This window comes from Prinia subflava, chromosome 4, assembly GCF_021018805.1.
Source record: "Prinia subflava isolate CZ2003 ecotype Zambia chromosome 4, Cam_Psub_1.2, whole genome shotgun sequence".
In the NCBI taxonomy this organism is placed as follows: Eukaryota; Metazoa; Chordata; class Aves; order Passeriformes; family Cisticolidae; genus Prinia; species Prinia subflava.
The window spans coordinates 45,499,200-45,513,421 of record NC_086250.1 but is presented as its reverse complement, the minus strand read 5'-3'; the positions used below and the strand labels follow the sequence as shown (position 1 = coordinate 45,513,421).

Here is a 14,222-nt window from a genome sequence, read left to right as displayed (position 1 = left end):
CAATTGTACTTGTCTTATGTGGTCTTCCATAAGTACAATAAATCCTATTTATAAGTTAAATAAAATACAAGCCATTGAGATGATTTAAGTTACTTGTGGAATAAGCAATTGTATGCATTTTAATTCAGACTCATTAATAAGTAATTTCTGAAAGCATAACTTTAGGAAAAGAGGACTCAGAAGAAAAATAAGGCTAAACAGATCAAGAGCTGGAAAACTAAAAAATCCAAACTCATACTTTCTCCTTGCTCGAAATATTTGCTTCTATATTATACTGACATTTCTAAGCGTTAACTACGATAAATCATTACTCCATATTATTTCTACTGTCAAATGCAAACATGAAACTTCAATGTTTTAAGTATCTCATGGAGAACGTAAAATATATCTAAGTTTGCTAGTGCACTAAAATACTTAATTATATGAGCAAATCTTTCTTTTTTAGCACTGCATTATTTGAGTTAATGTAAGCTGAATCTCAAAAGGACTGGCCTTGGGGTCAATTAAATATTTGGAGTATCACAGCTTTCATATTTGAGGAACACCAACAGAGTAAAGAGCTCCTTGGCTATTTCTGTTTAACCTATTTTGTACATGGGGGCAACAGGCATGGGATTTAAGAGGGTATTCTACACTGCACAAATGACAGTATGTGTAACAAACAAATAGAACATACAGAAGAATCAGAAGCATATTTTTATATGCTTATCTTATCCCATATGAACAACAAGATATTATTTTTATTTCCCTTTTTGTCTATTGCTTCCATATTTCTATTTTTTTTAACTCTGTCATGTAAGAGTTTAACACTGAAACAGTGCATGGATTCCCATATTCCCGTGCTCTGATTACCATTGGCTTCTTCCATTTTTGGTTTGTTTTCTTTGACTTACTAACAGCTTTTCCCAATCTGTGTCATTTTAAAATGCATAAAGTAATCAAAATCTTGTGCACACATTTCCTGGGCTGTTCACCTAGTTTAGAGTAAGACAAGCCACATTCTGGTGGCAATGATATTTAACTTTAATTTCAAAGGCTTAAATTCAGATATTTAAATAAAAGTTCTGAAAATCCTACCACAAAATTCCCACATTTATTTATTTTTAGTTTGTTATATTTCACTCTGAATTTTCCATATATGTTTTAAAATATTTACTTCTCTCCTTTACCAGTTGATGTGTAAGTCATTGCTACAAAAATGCATAGGTGAAGGCAGTTTCCTAAACATTGCACAATGTGATTCTGGAAAGAGACGTGCAAAATGGTAGAAACACCCTGAACAATTTCTCTTACTCTGAACAGCTGTTAAAGCTGAGTTGGAAACTGAGGTTCTGCCTCTATCCCAGTTTGTGTTATCTTATTTTTCCATCTTAGGTGCTCCTGTCATTTTGCTCTGTGAAAAGGAACCCCTAGGAACAGGCACTGTTGTTTGCTGGTTGATCAAGTACTGCAAGGGCAAGAGGACTTAACCCTTCTCAGGAGGGCCTGTTGTCAGCAATGAGATGATCCCTTTCCAATCCAGTTTGGGTTCTGGCATCTCGTAAGAGCCTGGCAACAGTGAGTGGCTCTTCTCAGTGACAGCAGCTGATGAGACTTCATAATGTGAAAAATTATCCCCTTAGATTTTTTTCCTTGATTTAATGGGTGCTAAAATAGAAAGCTTTTTGTGTCTGCATACCCTTAGGGAGCAGCTCTGTGCAGAAAGGAGGTGTCTGCAGCAAGTAAGTGCATTGTGGACTGGCTCTGCAGGGACAAATTTAAAACCTGTGATGTTGGGAGGTTGCAACAGTTGGAGGGGAAAGGGAAATGAGGTAGAAACGCCCAAGGCAAGGCAAGGCAAGGCAAGGCTCTGATGTTCCTTTACATTTATATCCACTGCCAGAACCTTCTGCTTGGGCTGCAGCCACCCCATGTGTGTGGGGCAGTGCAGGAATGCTGGGCAGGGGTGGGCAGCAGCACAGCCTGGCTGTGGGACTGTGCCACACCCCTGGCAAGTGTGAGGGGTTAGCACACACAGACCTGCTTTCTCCCAGCCTGGGCCTCACCTCTCCTTGCCCCTTCTCTCCTGCCGTGTTAAATACTAGCAAGTAGCTTTTGTTTAACACTGAACAAGAGAGGGGAGGGAAAAAAAGGAAAGGGAAATAAAGAAAAAGCACAGTCTCAACCCTCAAAAAAGGGTATTGATATAGGTCAAGTGCATAGTCTTCTTTACCTGGGCCTCCAGTTTAGGAGATAGCTTTGCCTTGCTCAAAGTCTCCTGAAGACAAAGAGAATAGCAGTCCCAGTTCCTTGTTCTGACACATACTTCCAGTTTATTTGAATAATTTTGACCCAAAATCTAAAGAATTTAATTATCTACCTCCTCATCCACAAAACAGGGGTAGGAACAATTTCCTGCTTCAAATTTGTTTACTATTAAAATGTTCTTTTAAAAAGGTGTGTGGAAAAACCACCTTTACATGGTCATATCTACCTTTGACTTTGTACCAAGGACTTCAATAGAAATGTAATACTGAAAAACCCCTGTTCAGCTGCTGGAGGTGTTCAAAGCTGATAGAATAGTTAATTTCTATCAGGTAAGTTCCTAAAAGGCTAAACAGGCATGCTAAGGGGCATTTGGCTTTTACAGCACTGGGCAGATTGACTCTTAGGTCACACACATTCTCACTGCTCCTTGAATTCCTCTCTCTGCAAGGCTCAGACCACAGGGTGTGGCTGCAGAGCACTCCTCCCAGGTCAGGCACATCCTGGAAGGTGCTTTTATCCACCTGTTGCATTGGAAGCTGCATATTTCAATCCTGACTGTCCTAAGGTGCCCTAGTGAGGCTTCTTTGTTAGCTACAGGCGTTGTATATGGACTTCAGTTGACTGCTGTGAATTCTGCTGGGTAGCCCTAGCAATGAGGTGAAAAGTGAAAAGCTGTTTTAGGACTTGCTTATGGCCATTTAGTGGACAAAAGAGGCAGGTCAAAAATCTAGACCTCCCACTTACTGGTTTTTAAGACTTGTTCTCATTTTTCTAGTGGCCAGAGCTGATTGTTGATTCATTTGATGTCAAACATAGTTACACAAACATAGAGATTATACAGTATCTTTGTGCTGGTGAACAATATAGATTACAAAAGTTTTCTGGATGTAATCTTCTTCACTGAATGTGTGCAGCTTAATTTAATTTTCTTTCCTTAACTGATGAATGCAAATACTTGCTCAGGTTTCAGCGAAAATCTGTATGCTTTCAGACTTGAACACTTCCTCAAACACTTTTACTGTGCCCAATGATAAACTGTGGTACAGAAAAATTGCTTGCTGACTTAAAAATTGTAGACCTTCTGAGGCGATTCTCCTCAATAAAACATGAGTAATATGGTCTAACTTTATGCTTATAATCTTTTTTTTTTACCAAAGTACAGTGGCAAAAGTTCTTTGCAGACTTTTGATGATAACAGATTTCAATAGCAAATGCTATCTATGTTCTTATCTCAGAGTGAATTTGCTGAGTTTTCCTAGCTCTAGATTAGTTACAGCATTTTACTAGTGTGACTGCAAAAAGAACCTGCCTGTGAAATCCTAATGATGAATAATAGGCCAAATTTTTTTATGAAAATGAGGAGGGAAATACAAAAATACATATTTTATTCCCACATACGTGAGTTGGAAGTTCACAGGATTTTCCTCTTCAGTGGAGCCTGAAGCCTTACAGTTACCTTCAGTATTTCAGAGCAGTAATTCTTACTTTCTTCTGATTTTTTTCATCAGAAGACTTGGAAACAGTTGTACAATTTATCCTTTAAACTGCAGATTGTCTTAGAATGAGAAAAGGACTGTGGGCAGATATGACCTATATTGTCCCTTTAGGAATATTTTAGGACAGTATGAGGATTGTGTTTTTCATTTCCTGATTACATCAGAACTAATAGGACTAAGTGTAGGAATCATCCTTTGTAAGCACATTGGTAACATTTGCATGTATTTACCCATGTGCATCCATTTCCATGGAGGTCTGGTATGCAGACAGCTGTTATCTTTAAATTAGTTTAGTATATTTGTCTGTATTACAGATTCCTGCACTGGAAAATTGCTTCTGCTATAAACCCACTTGCCTGTGCTTCCATCTGTGCTAACATCATGGCAAAGAAAGATAATTCCTTAGTCCAGCACAAGCAAAGAAAAAAGCAACTGTCTTCCAGGCAAGTGCCTGGAACTGTTTTGCCAGTGCATTGACATTTCACCAATGCCCAAAGTGGGCCACAAATGACAGAGGTTTTTTTTTCAAGTATTTTCAAGCCTGCCACAGGAATCCTAACCCATTATTTAATTAATCACCTAATCTAAAATAAGCCAAAAGGCTCCAAGGCCCAAACCTGGCTACCTCATTCCTACAACTGTATTTATACTGGTGAATAAAATGTGCCAGGAACTCCAGAAGGACTTACAGCCTTGCCCCTAAGCCTCCACCTCCAAGAGGGCAGGCACCTCCAACTATCTCTTGGCCCTTGCCCCTGCAGTGCTAATGCTGTGTCCAGCTGTTGTTTGGGAGGCTGCTCACACGTCTCAGCCAAAACCATTTCAAGTATCACACTAACAGACTAAGAGAAGCAATACCAGTTTAGCAGATCATGAACCAGTGTCAGGGCCTTTTCTCTGCCCGGTTTAATTTATGAATGAAGACATTACTGCCTGTGCTCAGACCTGAAGTTCAGGGCCATGCATAATGAGGTCAAGGAGATACATTGGGATACTGGGAGACAGAAGAGGATATAAACAAATGATTAGGCCATATTAATAGTTAAATTCAAAAATGGAGAGGAAGACACTATTTTAGAATAATTTTCTATAACATTCTGAATAATTTGACCCCATGAGCAAAGCAATTAAAATCATTGGATAGATGATTTAAACCAGGATGAATAGCACAATTAGTTACTCAAGATGTATGATTTCCTTTTTCACGTGAGAGAATGGAATTTTGATCTGCAATAAAATACTGGATTAGAGTGCCTTGTCTTCAAGATGAGAGACTATTTGATGGTGCAGTTCATTTGCTTATTTATTTCATGGCCATGGTAATCCAACAAAAACTGTAGGTTTCTGTTTGGCAGGTCAGAAAGACTAGATTGGTGATGCTTCTCAGTAATATTTGTGTCTATAGATGTTCTGTGAGGCGTTGCCAATCTTTTGTTAAGTAAATCATGAGTATACATAACAGATCAGCTATCCCAGATTCAGTTCTAGAGGCAGGTATATTTGCAGAGTTTTCCTTCTTGCTTTGGGGGAAAAAAAAGTCTCTGTTGTAATGCCCACATGATGTCTTTTTAGTCATGGAAAATAACCATTCATTAGTGGAAACCTCATGGCTTTCCCAAAGATTCAGAGTTTGAAGCAGAAATTGCAGAACTGGTGAGGACACACCCTGGCTCTACCTCAGAAGTTCTCAGCCCAGGAAACAACCTGTGATGGAGCCTGGACAGACGAAACCCGTCATCCTTTCCAAAGATGATGGTGTCTGACCCACACGTGAAGAAGCCTGCTGAGGAAACCCCTCAGCGAGCTCCATCCCTCTCTGCTCTGGGAGGTTTTCCACAGGGCTGGGGGCAGCAATCTGTCCCTGTGTTTTCAATAGTGAAGTTATGTGGGGAATGCGTAAGGGGTTTCATGTTTCAGTGTATGTTGTGGAGGGTAGAATCCAGGCGGCTGGTGATCCGAACTACGTTTTTCCAGATTTTGCTGCGTTTTAGCTTCTCTTTAAATGAAAGTGTTGTTTATACATATGTTGTAGTTTAAGGGAGCTCAACAAGTAATTTTCTTATCCTGACTTATTTCCTTTATGGTGTGGCAACAAAGACAGCACTAGGGATTTCAGGATTCTTTGCGCTGACGGATATCCCAAAACGGGAGGAAAAAAGAGGAGGAAGGCTTTTGGAGAGACATGAAACAGGCGTGCTCACACGTGCGCGTTATTTACCAGCACAAGCGTGCATCAGTCAGAGCCTGAGCGATTCCCTGTCCCGCAGCCTTTCAACTCCCTCCGTCCCTCCGGGACCATACCGCAGCCCCGAGTGGCCCGCCGGGGCACAGCTCTCCCTCTGGGACAGTGCCCGCACGGGGGAGGGCGGTGGGCGCAGCCGGGCGGCGCCTCGGTCCCAGCGCCTCGGTCCCCAGCGCCTCGGTCCCCGGCCCCGCCGCGCAGCGAGGATGCTCCGGCAGGGCGGAGGTGGTGCGGGGCTGGGCGTGGGGCGGTAGCGCCCCGGGGAGGGCGCTGATGCGAGAGGGTGGAGGCAGCCGCCGGGATCTCCTCTCAGCGCTGCCGCCCGCCTCCCCCGGCGCGGCCCCGCTCCTCCGCCCGCCCCTCGCCGCCGCCCGCCGGGAGCGGCTCCAGCGGCGTCGGGGCCGCGCCGGGGTCGCGGCGCCCAAAGTTTCGCGGTGTCCGGCCGCGCCATGGGCTTCGACCCGTCGCGGTTCGCGGGGCCGGTGGCGGCGGAGCTGCAGTGCGGGCTGTGCGGGCGGGTGCTGGAGGAGCCGCTGTCCACCCCGTGCGGGCACGTCTTCTGCGCCGGCTGCCTGCTGCCCTGGGCGGCGCGGCGCCGCCGCTGCCCGCTGCGCTGCCGGCCGCTGGCGGCCGCCGAGCTGCGCCCCGTCCTGCCCCTGCGCAGCCTCGTGCAGAAGCTGGAGGTCAAGTGCGACTACAGCCCGCGGGGCTGCGGCCGCACGGTGCGGCTGCGGGAGCTGCCCGCGCACCTGGCGGCGTGCCGCTACGGGCCGCCCGGGCCCGCCGAGCCGCAGCCCCGCGCCGGGCGCCCCCCCGGCCGCTCCCCGGGCGGCCCGGCCGGACAGCCGCGGAGGGGCGGCGGGCACCGCTGCCTGCGGGCGCTGCGGGGCGGCGGCGCCCCGGAGCCGGGTCACGAGCTGAAGAGGGAGGCCCTGCGCTGGAGCGGGAGGGAGAAGTCGCTGCTGGCGCAGCTGTCGGCGCTGCAGAGCGAGGTGCAGCTGACGGCGCGGCGGTACCAGGCGAAGTTCGGCCAGTACATGAGCCACATCAGCAGCATCGCCCGGGACCTGGCGGGCAGCCAGCCCGGCAAGGTGAGTGCGGCCGCACGGATCGGTCTGCGCCCCTCTAGCTGTGTTCTCCTCCAACCTGCTTTTCCCGTGCCCGGCTTGTGAACCACCGGCCGAGTGACGGGGCGGGCGGTGTCCCCGGGAGCCGGCAGTCACCACCACAGCAGTCCGGGACCCAGCCCCATCCCGCTGCGCATCCCCCGGGCAGTGCGAGCCGCCCCTGCCTGTCCCTTGCCTCTTTCGCGGAGATATAGCCGCCGGACCCTGTAGCCGGATGAAGAGTTTTATTTTTACTGATTTTTGGTAACACCCCCCCTGGGACACGCTTCTTGCCGGTCCCTCTCCCGGCGCCTTTCGGCAGCCGAAGCCCCTTGCTGCGGCGAGCCCAGCAGTGCCTGGCAGAGGCTGCGGGCGAGCGCTTGCTCTGCCGGAGAGGATGGGGAGGCCGGGAGGGGAGATGGCTCCGCTCCCGGGCCGGCAGCTGGCAGGCGGGTCCTGGCTCCTTGATCGCGGTGTTCACATCAGGCCGCCCCGCCGCGCAGGGACCCTGCTGCTCACTTTGCTCCAGCTGGTACTGGCGGCAGCTCAGGGGCGTGGAGCTGGCTTTGAACTTTTATTTGAGCAGCTAAGGAGTTGTCTTTAAAAACTTGAGTGTAAATTTGTTGCAGACTTTGGAAACGATGGCGAATGGACGGCAAAGCTTTGGTAGAATGGAAGGACACTGATAAGCAGAGGTCGGAGCAGTGCGGTGCTCTCCTCTCAGATCTGCGGGCACTGCCCAGGGACCGACGCTTCCTTAGGCAAAACAAACCATCCGAGAGTGGCGTTGAGCTGGCTTCGCATGCTGTGATGGAACTGCTTGGTTTTTAATTCCTGCCTGGAAGCTCACTCACAGGCATTGCTGATTGCAGCAGTGGTGAGGGGTGTTTTAATGCAAAGATTTTTTTTATTTTTACCTAAATCTACATGGGCCCTTCGGAACCAAAATCCCAGGTGGAAAAAGTCTGAGCAGTGAAACACACCCAAAGCAATGTAGTGTGTGTGCTGGGCATCTGACTGCTGCATGGAAAATGGGAACAGGGATGTTGTTCACAGGACACCAGGATGCCTCAGAATACAGGTCTCACAGGTCTTTGTGGCATTGAATAACTTGTTTGAAAACTTGAATAATTTTATTTTTAAAAGAAGTTTCCTCTGGTTAGGTAGTCCATGAGGTTTAGGTTGCTGAATCTGAGGTGTGCTCATACACCTGCTTCATCTCTTGGCAGATGAGGTAAGGTCGTGTGGAGTGGGACAGCGGTGACTGCTAGGGGTGGGGTGTGCGGGGAAGGCGGTGGCTGGAGAAGGGAGGAGAGGTGTGGGACTGTCGGGTGGGAGCTGGCCGGGCTGCGGGGACAGGCGGGAGCATCGCTCCGCCCGGGCCGCCCGCCGCTGCCCAGCGCTGCCCGGAGGGGTCGCTGTGGGCGCTGCCGCTCGGAGTAAAAAGGAATAAAACAGCAGCTGGGGAGGAAAACCATCAGCACAGCAAAAATATACAGAATTAAATTCAAATGTACCGTTCGGACATGAAACACGTCACCGACACAGTTAATAAAATGTGGGTTTCAGCGTTAAATAAGGTAACTTGCTGTGCTAAACCCTCCTATTTTAATTTTGTAAAAAAATTTAATTATTTACCTGGTCCACTGAAGGAAAAGATTTTCTTTTCTCGTTTTTAGTTTTTACTCCATTTAGTGTTTACTCCACTTCTCAGTGTTTGCTTTATATTTTAATCCATTTTTCAGAATAAACTCCATGTTTTTACAGGTGTTGTTTTGGATTCTTTCTTTTTGGAGAGAAAAAGTTTGGGATAAAGAACTGTTTTTCATTTTCTGTGTATTCTCTGCAAATTGCTTTAAAATGTGTACTGCTATGACTTCGGGGTCTAAAAATCATAATGTTGTGTATTTTAATCTGTGTGTTTAATGTTTGAAATGTTAACACATATAGGGATTTTATGTTTATAGAAACTTCCAGACATTTGGAGCTCTGACTTTTTTCAGTGGTGCCGAGCATTCCTCACACCAAAAACCTGTCCTTTTTTCTGTTCAGTTGAAGATAACTGGAGATAAGCAGGTGTTACCTGCTAACTTTTCAGTGAATCATGGCTTTTCCTTTTTTTTTCCAGTGCCAAGTCTTTTCAGCCTAGTTTTCCTTCAAGCCTTATCTTATATATTCTCCAGCTAAAAAGCTTATGTGCAGTAATGTTTTCATTTAATAACTTCTTCTCGAGACTATGTCCTTTAACAATATTTGATTTCTTGCTTCTTAGGGAGGAGAACGCAAACCATTAATGATCATGCTACACCGAGAAAATGATACTTTGGGATTCAATATTATAGGAGGACGACCCAATCAGGTAATGAGAAAAGTAACTGTAGGTGATTTTGTCCACATCTACTTTTACTGTACACACTGTTAATGAAGAGTAACTTTTGACGACAGTAGGTATGGCAGCACGTATAACTGGAGTCATCGTTTGGAAGATGTTATCTCATGAGAACTGTATTATGCTCATTTTTTGGAAGGGCATTCGTAGTGTTTTTGCCTTAAAACTTTAGGCCAGTTTACACTTAGTTTCCATGTGAGTAACAGGTAGTCACGCAAACTGCTCAATGGAAATCTCTGGGACTCCTTGTAGAAGTAATTGTTTCAGGATTAAGCCTTTGGAATTTTGAAACAGCTTGCCTTTTTATTTTCATTTACAGGAGAGAAGAAAATTTGCTTCTGTAGCTCGGATAGTTTAAGCACATGTCCTGTTCTCACATGCCTGCTTTCAATTTTTCCTTACGAACTGAAATGGTTTTCACCAATGCTGTGTCTTAATCTCATCAGTCTAGGATTAGAAAGTTCGTTGCAAACCATAGAATATGCATAAGGATCACTAGACCCCCTTTAGAATATACATGTTGAATATGCTTGCTTTTTTTTTTACTTCATTGTTCCAAAAGCATTAATCAGGACTGTCCCTTGCATATGAAGGGTAAAGAAACCTGTTAAACTGGAAAATTAATAGTTGATTAAAAAGTCTTGGTAATAATTATGTACTGATCAGGTTCTTGTCAAGTGGGAGAATTGTAGTTGAGGAGGGGAGTAGGACCCTGTATATTAGTTTGGAAATCTGCTCTAAAGCTATATTTAGTGGTGCCAAAGAGTCTGTTCTCATTAGTCCACTGTCTGTGCTGCAGTTACTGTTCCCTGTGGGTAAATATGAAGATCAGCAGTTATCAGATGTTGGGGCTGTAAATCCAAACCAAGAGTTTCTTAGATTTTTCTAGTGGAAGGATGAGACAACAGGTGGCTGTAAGTGAAAATACACATGCCATGATTATATTTGTATTTGGAGTACAGCAGTAACAAAATTCAGTCAATCTTTAGTTTGAATTGCATTGTGACATCTCTTATTTACATCTGTAGGAGAACTTTGGGGAAAAGGGAGCATGTGTTCAGTTTTCTTGGGATGGCAACTGAGCATCTTTAAAGGATGTAGATGTTGACAGTGCATACTGCAACAGTGATATGTATCGCAGACTGTCAGACTTTCTGACTTAATATTTTGTAATTTTAAGGAGTAAGTGATAAATATATTAGTCTGTAGCACTGTGTGTTGAAAAAACTGCCAAATGGAGAAAAGGAAATTAATTTCTATTAACACTCATATTTGGAGACAAATTGATGAGGTTGTGAGGCAGGGATTGGTCTCAGATGGTTCTGAGTCTTTGAAGTTCAATTTGGAAATTCCTTTGCGTTTTGTTCTTATTTTGACAAATGTGACAACCAGAGTAATTTGATTGGCATTTCCCAGGTATCAGTGGGAGACTCAGTGTATCTAGAGCTGAGGCTAGAATGGAAAAAATGCTTGAGTTGACTCAAATATTGAAAACAGAAAGTTCTGCTCGAAAGCTTATGTAGTGGAACAGGATTTGTTGTTAAAAATACAAAAAGATTTCATGAAGGTGCTCTGTACCTTCAGGCTGTCGAGGGGAAAAATGCCCTTGGTTGAAACATTGGCTCTTGCAGCAGAAGAGCACAATATTGATATCTCTATATTAGTCATGTGCTTGGGGATGTGTTCTTCATCTCATGTTATTTGTGTTTTGTAAGTACAATGCAGCTTTTTTCCATTGGAAAGCAGGTGACTCTTGGGGTCTTGGGTACTGTAGATACATACTTTCTGTTGGCTGTGTTTATTTTCAGTCCATAATAGGCATAACCACTGTTTATGTTCTACCTGAAGGAAGGATGAGAGGAAAGGAACAAGTCATCATAGGATCATCTTTTATTTTGTCAGAAAGGAACTCACTTCTCCTAAGTGTTTCTGAGGGCTGATTCACTATTCTCAGGGAGGAAGGCTGCTTTGATGGGCCCCAGCTCTGTCTGGCTGGGAGGACTGTTTCTCCTGAGGACACCACATCAGAGCCAGGCTGGAGGGAGGTGTACTACAGGCATGGTTGCTGCACAGCCCCTGGGCTGTGTGACATACTGCTGGAGCTCAGTATACCTTGTGCTATGTTTTCCTGTCAGGAGTGATGAGTACCAGCACATGCAACTGATGGGGACCACAACCAAACTGAAATACCCTTTTTTTAATCAGGTCACACATTGCTTTGGAAAAAGCCAGTGAAATTTCTGATGGAAAGAAATACAGTTTTATGTGGATGAAGGTGCTATAATCTAGTTTTTTGTTTCCTCGGGTTAAAACCAAACCATATCCCTCTTGTATTTTCACTGATGGCCATTATGCATCTTTTTCATTTCTCACTGCTAAGACAGGAAGTCAATGGAATTCTATTTGTTCATAATTTCAAAATATTGCTAGAACTGTTCCTGTATTTCCCTTTTGCTTCTTACCTGACATGTATGAGTCTCTGTGAAAAAGGGGAAAAAAGAAGTTAATGAAAACATAGTCTGACTAATATTGTGTTTAACAAATATTTATTGACCTTAAATCTGCCTGGGTCAAATCTCTATAGGACTGTTGCCACATTGTGTAAAGTATGTTTTACATATGCCTTTACAGTTTTCTTAATAGAAAAAGTTATAAAGCATTATCCCCATGAGTGTATAGGACCTAGACTTAGAAACATGTGCACATGTGAACTGTGCTGTTAATCAGGGATTCACCAGTCAGAGAAGGAAAATAAGCATCATGTATACTGCAATCAAAAGCATAAATCAGCGAGAAAAGTTATTGCTACCTAGGTTATTATTTGCATAAACACTTAAAATCCTGTAAGCTGGCCTTGTCTGCTTGACATTAGTTCTTTATTAATAATTATTTAAAACAACTTTTAACTCTCATGTGGTGAAATAAGGTAATTCCAGCATGTACAACAACATCAGTTATATTGTTGCAGCTGTGGTAGATAACTTGTCTGTTTTAAATTTGACCTTATGTGAGTTGTACTTAGTGTTGCATAGAAATCGACTGGAGATGCATTCTCTTTTTGTCCACAGCTCGTCTGTATGGATTTCACAGTTGAGCAAGTTCTCAATCTCCCATGTGAATAGGATTTATGAGGTTAACCAACCTCATCCATGAGTTCCAACCAAATCCTCTCACTGTTACGTGCCAGCTAACTAATGTCACTTTGTTCCTTGGAGCTTTATTTTCAAATGCAGTGAGGCAGTTTGCATGCAGCAGTACTGCAGGAGCCCCTTTCCCTCTGAGAGAAACACTTGTGCATCCATTTTTATGAGTGTCTTCCACTGTGCATTTATGTGCTAGTCACTGGCTGCTGTGAAGTCTGAGGCTTGCTCCAAGTATTTTAGCTGGGATCAGATTACTGTCGCACACTCTGTCTCATTTAGACTAAAATAACCGGAAGTAAATGGATAATCTTATAAAAATTGCTGGAATAGTTCATTAATTCTGTCCTTTTGATTAATAACTACTTTGTGTTAAGCAAGTTAAAAAAAAATCCAAGAAGCTTAATTCTTAGCTAGAAAAATGAGCTGCATATTTCAGGTGGATTTACATTTTTTTATTGCTGCTGATTTTAGTACCATCACAATTTTTGTACTAATGTGGCCCTTTTTGCAACTTCCCTATTACCTGGTACAGAACAATCAGGAGGAATCTGCTGAGGGAATTTATGTGTCAAAGATTTTGGAAAATGGACCTGCAGACAAAGCAGAAGGCCTGCAAATTCATGACAAGATTATTGAGGTAAGAAAGAACCCACACCAGTGGATTAGTCTGTCATATTATCAGATTAAGAAAGGATTTGATGGTTTTCACCCTAAGCATGTTGTAATTTTCCAGTTTTGCTGTGTCTGAACAAGATTCTTGTACACTGAACTTCCAGCTTGAACATATATTAGAATCAAAGACACAAGATGGATTTTTCCAACAAGTAATACATTTGCTGGTATTGGGATTATGGCCATCTAGGTGAAGAAAAGGTGTCAACACTTAAATAGCAAGCAGGAGAAGCATTTCGTGTTTCTTTTCATTAAGTAGTGAAAGAAGACGAATGACTGAAAATTCACAGGTTTAGTGAAACTGATTTTGTCCTGTGTACGGGCTATTACTTTCATGACTCTGGGATGGGGCAGAGAAGATGGCTTGGTAAGCACTGCTGTGAAACTTCTTAAGCAATTGGAGAAGTACTTTCTGCTGTATAATCAGGAGGAGATCATCTTTTGTCCTCACTTGGATCACTATAGTACTTTGATGGTCATGTAATATGCTAGCATAGAATTTTGGGTTTGCTCCTGCAGTTTTTCCATCCAGTTTTTCTCATAAAATAACTATAAATAATAAAAGAAATCAGTAAGTCAGTTGGAAGAACAGATTGATGTCTATGTACATACAACATGTCTACCTGTAAGGAATCTGAAAGGAACAGTTTCCAGGGTGACTGAAACAAGCTGCTCAGGGTGCTGCCCCAACGGCGTTTCCCGTCACAGCTCTGTCACACCCGCAGTGACAGCACGCCCCGCCAGCTGCTGGGTGTGTTTGGGCCATGGCACTCTGGCTTTGCAGGTTAGGGAGGCTTAGGAGCATGGGGTGAGCTTGCCAGTGGGATGGGTGTTTGAACAAAGACGCATGAAACAAGTGGACTGGAAGACAAATGCAGAATTCTGCTGCTCATTTCTTGTGTTATATCCCTGTTAAGGACTAAAAGC

At 44.0% G+C, this 14,222-nt stretch overlaps 1 protein-coding gene across 1 annotated transcript in view; it reads left to right on the top strand.

Moving 5' to 3' along the window:
• Positions 1–6,375: 6,375 nt before the first annotated feature.
• The window catches only part of PDZRN4 (PDZ domain containing ring finger 4), a 235,540-nt gene continuing 227,693 nt past the window's right edge, over positions 6,376–14,222 (top strand). Inside the window, exons 1-3 of the mRNA XM_063396633.1 lie at positions 6,376–7,076; positions 9,364–9,450; positions 13,156–13,260. Coding sequence (XP_063252703.1) covers positions 6,435–7,076; positions 9,364–9,450; positions 13,156–13,260 — 834 coding nt within the window. The 5' untranslated portion in view covers positions 6,376–6,434. The remainder of the gene's footprint in view (positions 7,077–9,363; positions 9,451–13,155; positions 13,261–14,222) is intronic.